General features: G+C 35.3%; 2 protein-coding genes across 2 annotated transcripts; both read left to right on the forward strand.

The window, feature by feature from the left end:
• Positions 1-445: 445 nt before the first annotated feature.
• LOC106408020 (transcription factor bHLH28) lies at positions 446-1,207 on the forward strand. The gene has a single exon (XM_013848854.2). It carries the CDS (start codon positions 446-448, stop codon positions 1,205-1,207), a length of 762 nt encoding a protein of 253 aa, XP_013704308.1.
• Positions 1,208-10,393: 9,186 nt separating this feature from the next.
• LOC111207895 lies at positions 10,394-11,897 on the forward strand. The gene is made up of 4 exons (XM_022706424.2): positions 10,394-11,185; positions 11,257-11,429; positions 11,515-11,555; positions 11,662-11,897. Exons 1-4 carry the CDS (start codon positions 11,110-11,112, stop codon positions 11,723-11,725), a joined length of 354 nt encoding a protein of 117 aa, XP_022562145.2. The 5' UTR covers positions 10,394-11,109; the 3' UTR covers positions 11,726-11,897.
• The last annotated feature ends 706 nt before the right edge of the window (positions 11,898-12,603 follow it).

Consider the following 12,603-nt stretch of genomic DNA (forward strand, 5'->3'; position numbering starts at 1 on the left):
AATTGTTTTCATTTCTTTCCATATTCGACAAATAACTATCCAATCAATAAATTGCTCTAATATACACTTCTTAACATATATGGATGTTTTTAATAAAAGTCGTCTAAAACTAAATAATTTTAGTAACACAATTAGTAAACTAAGTATCCTTTTTAATAGATTAAATATAGATTTTTAGTAAATATAGACTAGTTAAAATATTAATTAATTACTTGCTATTAGTTGACAAAAACCGTGTTAAAATAATGAAAATAAACAGTTTATAAACTCATTTCGGTTATATTTCGATTAAACCGTTTCGGTCCAGTTGCCTCACCTACCCGGCAACCCCTAAGTTGATAAAATACATACACAAACCCCTATGACTTCTCATTTTCTAATGCAACACTGTGTCAAAGATTTTTTTTTGTTCATACATAAATTCATCAAACAGTTACCCGCAAAGATGAATCTCTTGAATGCCGACTATGACTTAACAATGATCGACGCTTTCTTGAACTCCTCCTCCGATATATGGCCATTATCTCCGGCAAATCGCACCCTGGAGACTACTCTCCAACAACGGTTACACGCAGTCGTAAAAGTGACTCACGAGGCCTGGTGTTACGCCATTTTCTGGAAACCTTCGTACCACGACATCTCCGGCGAACCGGTGCTTAAATGGGGCTACGGCGTTTACAAAGGCGAAGACGAGACTGACAAGACTCGGCGGAGGAGGAAGACGAACGCGGAGGAGAAATTGCAAAGGAATAAGGTACTCCGGGAACTTAGCTCGACGATCTCCGGCGTTTCTTTTCCGGTGAAGGACGAAGATGATGACGTGGAGCTGACGGATATGGAGTGGTTTTATTTAGTTTCAATGACGTGTAGCTTTCGCAGTGGATCCGGTTTAGCGGGTAAGGCGTTTGCCACGTATAACCCGGTTTGGATTACCGGGTTAGATATGATTAATGGGTCAGGCTGTAGTCGGGCTAACCAAGGAGGGGACTTAGGGTTACAAACCATAGTTTGTATTCCCTCGGATAACGGTGTGTTGGAGCTTGGATCCACGGAGCTGATCCGAGAAAACACTGGGTTTTTTCGAAAGATCCGATTCCTTTTTAATTTCGAAGGATACAGAGATTTTTCCGGAGATATGAACTCGAGCTCCTGCCAGCTTTTCTCAAGTAAACCGAGACCAGTTTCAGTGCCGTCCCGGATATTTTAGTGGCTTAAAGCATCAAAAAAAATGTGGCCCTCGTAAAATATAATAAAATATAATTAAATTTTAGAAATACAAAAACCATAATATATCAATACAATTTTATTTTTGAAAAACAGATCTTCTAGCTTTTCTTCCTACAAATTCGTCCATAATCTTTTCGTAATCAAGTTTATCAACCATATCTTTTTCAATAGATATCATTGATAACCCATTCAACCTTTCTTGTGACATAGTAGATCGCAGATAATTCTTTATCAACTTCAGCTTAGAAAAACTTCTTTCTGCAGAAGCAACAGATACCAGGATTGTCAACAATATTCGATAAGCAATCCATGAATTCGGATAAAAATCCTCCATTCCTTTCAAAGAGTTCAATAACTCAGCTGCTCTTTTAACTTCTTCTGGTAGTACCATTCTTAAAAGTTTAAGCTCTGAACATAAATCTTCCCCATTTACATCAGAATGTTCACCATGCCTAAGAAAATCTCCAAGTCTAACACAAGATTCCATCAACTCATCATCACTAGTTGCTTTCAGCTTGTTTAAATCAAACCAAAATCCAAAAGTTTTATCATAACTTTGGAATTGTTCAAATCTTGTTTCAATAGAAACAATAGCTTGATCCATGATGTTTATGAAGTAGTCCACTTTAAATCCCTCTTCCCCAGGTAACACCATACTTTCTTCTTCATTGTCGATATCTTCATCAAAATGTCTTTTCCTTTTTCTAGTACGGTTTGGCTTTACAGAAAATGCAGGCTCAATCTCCATCTCATTTGCAATTCGTGTAGCTTCAGATTTTGCTCGCTCAAAACCTGTTTCTCTATATTCTTTCAGAAATAACACAAGTCCATTTAGTTGAGAAATAGCAACATCAATATCCATATCCTCTGACTGTAGGATCTTGCTTACTATGTTAAAAGCAGATAGAAGTTCATGCCAAATGATCATTCCAAATAAAAATTCAAACCCTCCAATTCCATGTGATTCACTCTCAGCAAGAGACTCAGCTTGACTTTTATGCATTGGATTATTACTACTTTCAGCCAAGTAAAATAAAGCCTCTCGTATTTGTAGTGTCTGAAATCTTATAGGCTTTACACTGTCTATCCGACTCTCCCATCGAGTTTGTGTTAATGGTTTGAGTGTTAGGCCATTCACCTTCTCTCTGAATATCTCCCAGTTTCTAGTTGAAGATGAAAACAGACAGTAGATTTGTTGAACAATCCCAAAGAATGACACCGCTTTTTTAGATGAAGAAGCCATATCACAAAGCGCGAGATTAAGGCTATGACATCCACATGGAGTATAACATGCTCTTGGAATAACTTCAAGCAATCTGCTTTGCACACCTTTGTATTTTCCTTTCATGTTTGCTCCATTGTCATAACCTTTTCCTCTCACATCATTAATATTCAACTTGAAATCAAACCATACCTTTCGTAGAGCGTCGAATAATCCTTTTCCTGATGTATCATTTACTTCTAAGAATGTGAGGAAAAATTCTTCAACTTTGGGAGAAGACGTCGAAGTATCCACGCATCAGACAATAAGAGCCATTTGTTCTTTACGACTAATATCAGGAGTACAATCTAGAATTACCGAAAAATACTTCGCATTCTGAATCTTCTTGATGATCATTAACTTGATTTCAGATGCAAGTAACTCTATTAACTCATTCTGAATTTTGTGACTGAGATAATGATATTGAGTTTCACCTTTTTCAAATTGCCGGAGATGTTCTATCATTACTGGATCAAATTTTGCAATCGCCTTAATCATACCCAGAAAATTTCTGTTGTTCTCATCATCAATCTTCGCATTGTCTCTACGAAAAGAAATGTTATATTTAGCAAAAGCTTCAACCAATGAAAGCAGCCTCAGCAGTACATCTCTCCAATGTCTTTTCTCCCTATTTATTTCTTCTTGCAAATGTCGATCAACAGTTTCATTCCTTTGGAGTCTCACTTCCAGCTCTGTCCATTTAGTCATGCATAAAATATGAGTATGACTAGTTTCATGACTTTTCAAACGAGAAGAAATATTCCTCCAGTCACTAAACCCGGTACTTGCCAATATAGGAAGATCTTTTTCATGGCTGAATAGCTTACAACACCAGCAAAAAAGAAGATCTTTAGATTTTGAATAAACCAGTCATCTTCTATCATGATTTTCTCCATTGCTCATTTTTCTTGTATAAGATGAATGAGAAAAACATCTATTAAATTTGTCTCTCGGAAAGTGATAATTAATTGGTAATCTGACCGGAGGACCCTTTTCAACCAAGAAATCTCTATCCCCTTTCTCAATTCTTTTCCATGTTCCAGGATCAGTAGAATCCATGTTTCCATGCTTGCATTAACGTTTCTGATATTCTTTTCTCTGGTCTCTTCCATATTCTTTTCTCTGGTCTCTTCCATATACTCAACTGCATCAGCGTTTTCCTGATTCTCATTTGTAAGCATCTCTTCTTCATCACATGCATCTTTTTTGTTTATCTCATCCTCCGTAGGCACATCCGTTTTAGAAGGTCCTGATTTTGTGACGAACTTAAGCATAGAGTTAGCTTGAGATTTGATAAACTCATCTCTTTTCTTTTTTTCCTTCCTTTTAACTGATCCATGAACATGCTTTCTAGTGCTCACTGGAGGCATTTTTCTGCAAACAACATTATTACAAAACTATTGTAAGAAACTGAATTAAAATTAATTAAATTCAGATAATAGTACAAGACAAAAAAATATAAGTACGTATTAAAAATAAGGATGACTTAACTATACAACAACATAAAAAAAAATAAGACACCAATAATAGTTCTTATTTTTAAAAGAAGAACATCGTCTCCTCTGAAACATGTTAGTTCGTAAAGACCACCTCCACAATTATAATTTATTTTAAAATTCAATTCAACATCACTTTATAACTGATTTACTAATCAAATGGTGACAATATTTAAAATCTAAACCATACAAAGTGAACAACCAATGAATAAGAAAATAATAATTAAAGAAACAGAGAACTTTAGAAATACCAAATTATCAAATCAAAATTCAATCGTACGGATGTAAACAAGTCAGTGATCAAAGAAAAATTATCTGTGTGTATTTATGAAGAGGGTCAAAGTTATTTATAGTGATGGCTGGAAAGTTTCTTTATGTTTGAAAGTGTTAAATTTCCTTTTAATTTTATTTTGATAACTATAACATAAAAATGGAAACTAACAAAAGGTTAAATTGCCTTTATTGTTTGATAACTTTTACATAAAAATATGGAAACAAATAAAAAGGACTATACACAGAATTTAAGATGTGGCCCAATTTTTTTCCTTTTTAATGTGGCCTAAAGCATTAGCTTTAGCTGCCTTATACAAGGCACGGGCCTGCCAGTTTATCCACCAATCCAAAATCATATCATATCCTCCACGGCGACTTCCTCCACGTCAACAACAGTTCGTTCGAGTTTCGCGGAAGATATTAAACTCGAGGATTCAGATCAGTTTAACATCGATGTCAAAGCGATGCTGAAGAGAAAACGTCAAAAGAAACACAAGAAGAAGCCGACACACGGTAGAGAAGAGCCAATGAACCACGTGGAAGCGGAGCGGTTGAGACCCAAGAAGCTAAACCAACGATTTTACGCGTTACGAGCGGTTGTGCCAAACATAACAGGAATGGACAAGGCGTCGTTACTTGAAGACACTGTTAGGTACATCAACGAACTGAAGTTGAACGCAGAAAACGCAGAATCGAAAAAAAATGCGGTTCAGATCCAGCTCAATAAACTTAATGAAGAGATCGCAGAGCAGAACGCAGTTTTAGAGTTTGTAGACGCGGGGAAAAGCAGTGGAGATGAAGATAGACGTGAAGGTTATGGGTCGTGACGCCATAATTAAATTGGAATCGAGTAATATATAGAAATCATTATGAATCGAGACTGATGAATGCGTTTATGGATTTGGAGGTAGAAGTGAACCACGCGAGCATCTTAGTGATGAACGATCTTATGATTCAACAAGCGACGGTGAGGACGGGGTCGAGGGTTTACAAGCAAGAGCAGCTTCGGGACTTGTTGTTGTCAAATATTAATTAGGGTTTACTTTTATGATGTTTTGAGAAATTGTAGGGTTAAATTGTAATAAAGCAAGTGTACTTGGTATCACAACTTCTCAGCCGTTTATTTAGATTTTGTGCACGTTCCGCTTCGTAATGATTATGGATATGTTTAGGTGACATCCATAGATTAACTAGCAAACTTTATTAATGGCTATAAAGAAGGAGCTGAGAGCACTATTATTGGAGTTTCTTAGTAGGATTTTTAAAGAAAATTAGGCATTTAATTAAATGAAAAACAAATTAAATTTGTATAACCGGCTCTTATTTCATGCCTTTTTTAACCGATTAGAAAGAAGTTTCTTAGTACAGGTGTCGGCCAACCAAGGAATTTTGTTTTTTTCCTTTTTTTTTTCTTTTTTTCTTTCTTTTCTCCCCTCTTCTCTCATTTCTCTCGTATTCTCTGTCGAGACAACGACCACCACAAGAAATATCGGTATTAATAGCACCCGATAAACGCTATCATATCGTTTTCATAGCGTTTCGAAGAACGCCGTGACAGCCACAGCTATAATAGACCCCCCCCCCTAGCGTAGCATTTTTCGCGTGCTGTAACAATATACAGATATATAGCGTTGGTCATGTGTTATATTATACCTATTTATAGCGATTTTTTTCGCTATTTAAATATTTTATGTGGCACTTTTCGTGTGCCATAAAATTTTGTTATGACATTTTGTTTTTTGTCATAGAATACCTTTTTGTAACTCATTTTTTTTTTGGATTTTTGAACATTTAATAGCAATTTTTTTGTGCCATTGAATATTATAATACAGCGTTTTACTTGTGCTATGACGTTTATACTCTAGGTAATACTAAATAGCTAATATTTTCTATATTGACACATTTTTCGGTTTGATTTACTAATTTTGTTTTTTTAATGGGATATATAATTGAAAAATATTGTAAAAAAAAGAAAATTAAAAATAGAATTTTTAGTATTGTAACCAGACTAGAATATGCAAAAGCACTATAATGTACCAAAAACTAAACCGGGTTTAAAATCTAAATCTAACCAAAAAAACCAAAAATATCCCTATAACTCCTTTGCACCGCCTCCTCCGCACGTCTCCCCCCTCTGCCTCTCCGCCGCCACAACCTCCATCTATGAAACTCCTCCGTCGTTGCTTATTCTTCTGCTTTCCGCCTCTTCTCTCTGTCTGCTGATGTTCTTCATCTTCTTCATCTTCTGCTTATCCCTGAAACCCAGTTTTCAAAACATAAACAGAAAAGATTCAAACTTTCATGGAAATTCTTTTAATCAACTTCATTTACCAAAAAAGAGCCGAATCAGAATCAAGAGAGAGAGAGAGAGATATTACGAGAACCTCTTCATCATCATTCACTACCTCTAAAAATGAATCAAAAGGACCAAATCGATCAAAAGGACGGACTAGAGATTACGAATCTAAACCCTAATTGGAGCCCCGATGAGGAACTTACTCGATGGCTTAGTCGATGTCAGATTCTGTTTTGATTGGAGATTCTTTGGGCTCGAGACATGAACCAACGAGGTGAGAAGTGGAGTCCTTCGTAAAATGGAGGGTTTATTCCAGAGTAGGAGAAAAGATGGAGCTACGAATTTATTGTAGGTGATTCGGGAAGTGGGTTTGGCGCTGTGATGTCGTCGGAGAAGAGGTATCGGCGGCGAGAAGGTTTGCTGGAGATGGGTCAACGAGGCGAAGGTACGAGCATAAGCTGCCATGAGTAAAGCTCAGAACTTTACAAAGAAAGGTTCGAATTCAAACGGTGTAAGACTCAACTCGACGATTCAGAGGTGGTTTCTTGATTAGAGTAGAGATTTTTCTTTCAGGTTTACGGTAGAAGATGAGAGGAGCAAGATCGAGAGAGAGAAAACCCATTAAAAAAAGAAGCAAATGTTTATGTCCCTTAGATTAAATTCATCAAGGGTTAAGATTACAAAAAGAAGTTATCCCCACTTTCTTGTATAAGCCAATAGAAAGAATCACTAGGATTGCTATTAAAAAGAAGAAGAATAACGTAAAAGGAGGTGAGATAGACGGCTGTGATATAATAACCGGTAATCCTTGCCCTTCTCGACCAATGAGAAAGAAGTTTACGGATTGACACTTACTTTTAGTGTTTCTTTTGTGTTTGATTATCATGTTGTTTGTTTTATTATTAAGTGCATAATCTATAGAAAGTAATAAATTGCAATTTAAATTTCGAGATTCTAAATAAAAGCTTAGACATGTTGAATAATTACAAGTTTTTGATGGTTATATTCTGAATAAGTATATAATTTGAGTCTTAGAATATACTTGAATCTGTGACAAAAAAAAATATATATATATATATACTTGAATTTAAATTTAAACTTTCTATTATAATTCTTTATGATTTAGGGATTTAGAGTTTTGAAAGTATAAGGGTTAGAGTTGTATATAAAGGTTTGTTATTAAGATTTAGATTTGATGTTTGTTGAATTTTTGGGAATATGGTTTGAGTTTTGGGAGTAGAGTTTGGGGGTCAGGGGATAGGATTTGGGGTTTAATACTAAAGTTCATAGTTAAGTTTCCAAAATATAGTTTAGATTCAAAGTTTAGATTTATGATATAAAGTTTAAAGTTTATATCTAAAGTTTTAAGTTTGAAGTATATTTAGAGTTTGGAGAATAAGGTTTGAGATTAAGTTTTGGGGTTTAAGGTTTATAGTTTACATTTAAAGTATATATTTTAGATTAAAGGTTTCTGCTTATAGTTTAGGATTTACAGTTTATAATTTTTTTAAAAATTATGTTTTGTTATTTCTAATTTAGTTTAAGATTTATGTTTTGGAATTTATAGATTAAATTAAAAGACTAAATTACGACTTAAATTTTAAATCTTCTAATTAATACTACCATTATGACTATTAGTTTATATAGTTGTAGTTAAGTTTAAAGTATGTGGTTTAAGGTTTGTGATAATATAATAGTGGTTAAGATAGATATTTGAAAATAAAACAAATAAAGTTATAGTTTATATAAGGAATATGGTTTAGTTTAGTAATAACCTAATAATTTATCTGTAGAGATTATATTCATGACTTTGTATATACCGTTGAATTTGGGAAGTTTGATTAGGTTGTTTAGTTTAGATTTAACTTGTATTTTAAATTTATAAATTTAAGAAATATAAATTGAAACAAATAAATTTTTTCAAATTAAATTTAAATTAAGATTAGAGTTTAATTATTATAAACGACTGAAGTTTAAAGCTTATATTTAGGGTTTAAAAACATGTTTAGGGTTTAGGGTTTTGCTTTTTTTTTTCAAACCACAAAAAACAAATTTTTTTTTTTTAATAATCTGAATGTGCTTACAAAATTTAACCGGTTCCAAATTGGTTTACAAAATTATATTGGTTTAAACATTTTGTTTACTTCTTCATTTAACGCTTGCCTTAAAACAAGTTCATCACTTTTAACCTTGGTTTGATCCAAGTCCATGAACTGAGCTCAAAATTATTCAATAAACTTATAAAACATATTTTACATAGAATCTTTTCAAGTCTTACACTTATCATCTTCACTTCCAGACACAAGCATCTTGTTAATGTTCAATGTATCTCAGACATGAAAGAAAGACTGCAACTTCACAGGCAATGTATCTATCACTCAGCAACAAGATGACAGAGAGGACCAACCATCGAATTCACCACAAGGTCACATCCTCAGACATAAAATCCAACAAACGCAAGCACAACGCCACTCTTTATACAGCTAGAAATACAAAGGAGAGAGAGAGCGAGAGAAGGAAGAACTCACTTCCCACACAATCATGGCGCCCTGGTTGATACCCCTACGTTTTTGTTGAGTGAAAATGTAAGAGCTCCTGCTCTTACCGCTGGTGATGATACGATTTGGTATATAGGCCAAGCTCTGCAGTGAGAGGATGTGGTCTGAAAACGTTCTCTTGGCCCTTTTGCTCACACAACAACCGATCCCAAGATATTGTCGAGGCACAGGCTTTTCTCCATTGCTCCAGCTGCTACACATACTCTTACTACTAGTCGAGACACAAGAGCTTTATCTACACTCTCTAGAGCCTGAGAAATAAGTGTTGTTAAGAGTATATGTATATTCCTACATAGCCATTAAACTGCAAAGCAGCTGCCTCAACTTCAGACAGAAGACATAGTCACGACCCGAAACCTCTGCTTCGTCCTAAGGTGAATGAAATGGCGATAAGATAGCTTATGATTTCAAGTCACGAACATACATAACATATAAAGAACCCTTGTCATGTCATGTAATCTTTGCAATGACATTTAGAGCCCGTGTTTTGGGACACCTCAGGAGAATAAAACAAGCATTACCAGTAAATGTTCAAGGAATAAGAAGTAGCAGACTGTGCTGATTAGTACAAGCACTACAAACTCTTGGCCCACATCTTTAGTTGTTAGTGTATGGAAAAAATAAGCCATAGACTGTGTTCATGCTTTGAGGGTTACACTCAATTGTTTTAATCTTGACTCTCTCCAATCAAGCTGAGCCAAAAGAAAAGAGTCTTACCTCAGAGGAACCAAGAACCTTCTTGCAGTAAACTACAGGAGCAGCAACCACATTCATTGTAAACCCCCTGACAGAAAAAATAAAATAAAATCAGAAACGTATTTGCCACTGAATAAATATTAAGCACCACAAAGATAGCTAGCATTTGGACCTGCAGCTACAGCACCGACATCACAGGTTACAAGAGCAAGATTAGGCTTCTCCCTGACGCCCGAAATCCAGCATACATACCAGCAGCTGTAACCCCACCAGCTACCTAAACAAACAAGAAGATTCATCTTTCAAACTTTTAACATAATCAAGAAGATCTCTCTACCTGTTTCCACGAGCCTTCAGGTAGAGATATTGGAGCTGTCTTATATGTTACCAGACGCCTCTTCTGTGGTTGTTGCCACTGTGAACACTCTCAATTCTCGCTGATGAGACGCCATAAAGCTCTGAGACATGGAAAAAAACCGAAAGTGTTAAACTTGATTGTTTATATCGGTGACCAATCACGCGCAGAGGGTAAAGGGGTTGCTCGAAAGAGAGGGATAGAGAAAGAAGAGACCTTGGAGTGAAGAAATGGGGAAGCTTGAGGACAGAGGAGTGGATATGATAACACAAATTCATCTTCTTTCTTGAGAACAATCGTCGAGCTCGAATTGTCGTAGCCAGTGGAGGAGGGAGAATGAGAGTGTGAATCTAGAGAAGATGGTGGTGAAGAGCGGCAGAGGAAGGCGGAGGAGTAATTACAGAAGGCGGACTAGGGTTCCTAAGTTTCGATTTTGAACAAGGTGACGATGGTGTTTTCGATTAGGGAAGAACCTAGTTCGTTCATCTTTTACAAAAACTAGTCTGAGGTTTACAACTGAAGCAGATGGAAGAAGAAGGTAGATCGATTCAAGTAAAAAAAAAAAAATTTGTGTCGTGAGTGAGAACAAAAAAAAAGAGCTGAAAATTGGCCAAGTGTTTTACTCTAAAATCACTTTTCAGCTAAAGTATTGGTTTTCATGTTCCCGCTTAATGAAATTTTTTACTAGCGCGATTTTAATGCTACAATAGAGTTGTGATCCGATTTTAACACTTTTGGTAGCAGTTTGTGAAATTGTGCTATCGCGAACTGCTACTGATACTCATATTTCTTGTAGTGGACGATCGCTTTTGTTCGATCGGCGTCTCCTCCGTATCGGCATCTCCTCCGTTCGATCGAATCGGCGTCTCCTCCCATCTCCTCTTTCTTCTAACCGGTTAGATCCTTCTGAGATTCACACTTTATACAATTGATTTGGTGCTGATTAGATGATGAGATTGAACCTGGATTTGATTTTTTTAAGGGAGGAGGGACATGAAGTTCGATCCATCTCGACTCAAGTTGGTAAGTCTAACCAACCTTATCTAACATGTTAGAGATAGATATCTAAAACATCATACTTTCCTCAGTTATAGATACTTGTCAACAAGCCTTTACCCAAGTTGCGTTCCAAAGGAATCCCACGATACAAAGTTCTTTTTCTGACGAATCTGAAGGTGGTATGAGGGACTCCATTGATGTATCTTCTCATAATTCAGATGTATATGGCGCATCATGTTCTTCAGACGAGTCAAATGCTCCAACAACCGTACGTTTTTTAATGATCTTCTTTCCAATTTTTAAGAAATAAAACTATAAGTCTCTTAAGTCCTTGGTTCTTACTCTATTCACAGAAAGATATTGAAGCTGAAATGAGAAGGCTGAATCATTTGTTGTATGTTTCTTCTTGTTGTTCTGTTTTGGTAATGACAAGCTGTTTCTGTTTCATGTACTGTCTTCTCATTGTTGTTCTTGTGTTTGTCTTTGGTTTCTGAGTGGAGCATTGGGAGCAGTGGGCGTGATGAAGTCATCCGTGTGTTGTGGTCTTCTGTTGTCTTGTGGTGAAGTCACATGTCACGCTTACTTTGCTGTGTTGATTGGAACAACTTGTGTTCTTGTATCACGGAATTGAGTCACGGAAATGGACATGTTTTTGTTGTTTTCTTGTTGCATTGTCTTTAAAATACAATCTTGTAATGAAAGTGTATTCTCAACAAGCCTTTGTTCTTCCTTCTTCTTATTCTTCCATTTCTCTATCAAGTTCAAAAATTCATCTAAATAATTTCAATCTTCTTAACAACTTCTCGTTATTTCAATCCTCCGAACAACTCTTGGTTCAAAACACCGAAGTCATCTTCTTTCTTTAATCAAAACACTCTTGAGAATTTTTTTTCCACCGCACCAAACTCATATTCTCTCTTTAATCACCATATATGACTTATTTCTTCTCAAAACACTTTTGAGGAATCGATCGATGATACATTTGATCAAAAATTTTTAAATCTATGTTTTAAATGTTATCTTTTAATATATTTTATTTAATAAATAATTTTATTTTAAAAAAAAAATATTTTTAATAATTTTATTTTTTTAAGTAACTCCTAATTAAGAAACTTCCAATAAAGCATAAAATCTATGGGTTTTTTAACTAAATTTCTTAACTAACTTCTATTCTTAAACTAATCACTAAAAAACCCAAATGGGGTTATAGCAATAATCATGCTCTGATACACCCTAACTAGATCAAAATCTAACCAGTGGTAAGGAATGGGATTGGTTGTGACCTGGTTGGTGTCAGAGATTTTTCTTCCGAATAATTCTTGGCCCACCACAAAACGATATCATTTCTCACCATTTTTCCCCCTTTTCCAATACATTTCATTGTTGCATAAGTCTGCAGTAAGCATACAACGCTTATTAAAAATTAGATATAGAGATCATTT

The sequence above is a fragment of the Brassica napus genome, chromosome C7 (genome assembly GCF_020379485.1).
Source record: "Brassica napus cultivar Da-Ae chromosome C7, Da-Ae, whole genome shotgun sequence".
NCBI classification, from domain to species: domain Eukaryota; kingdom Viridiplantae; phylum Streptophyta; class Magnoliopsida; order Brassicales; family Brassicaceae; genus Brassica; species Brassica napus.

Bases quoted from the DNA above. Each gene is read 5' to 3' on its own strand.
- LOC106408020 (XM_013848854.2), top strand. From the start codon at position 446: ATGAATCTCTTGAATGCCGACTATGACTTAACAATGATCGACGCTTTC.
- LOC111207895 (XM_022706424.2), top strand. From the start codon at position 11,110: ATGATGAGATTGAACCTGGATTTGATTTTTTTAAGGGAGGAGGGACAT. The intron at 11,186-11,256 runs GTAAGTCTAACC...CCTCAGTTATAG, and splicing joins ATCCATCTCGACTCAAGTTG to ATACTTGTCAACAAGCCTTT. The intron at 11,556-11,661 runs GTATGTTTCTTC...TTCTGAGTGGAG, and splicing joins AGAAGGCTGAATCATTTGTT to CATTGGGAGCAGTGGGCGTG.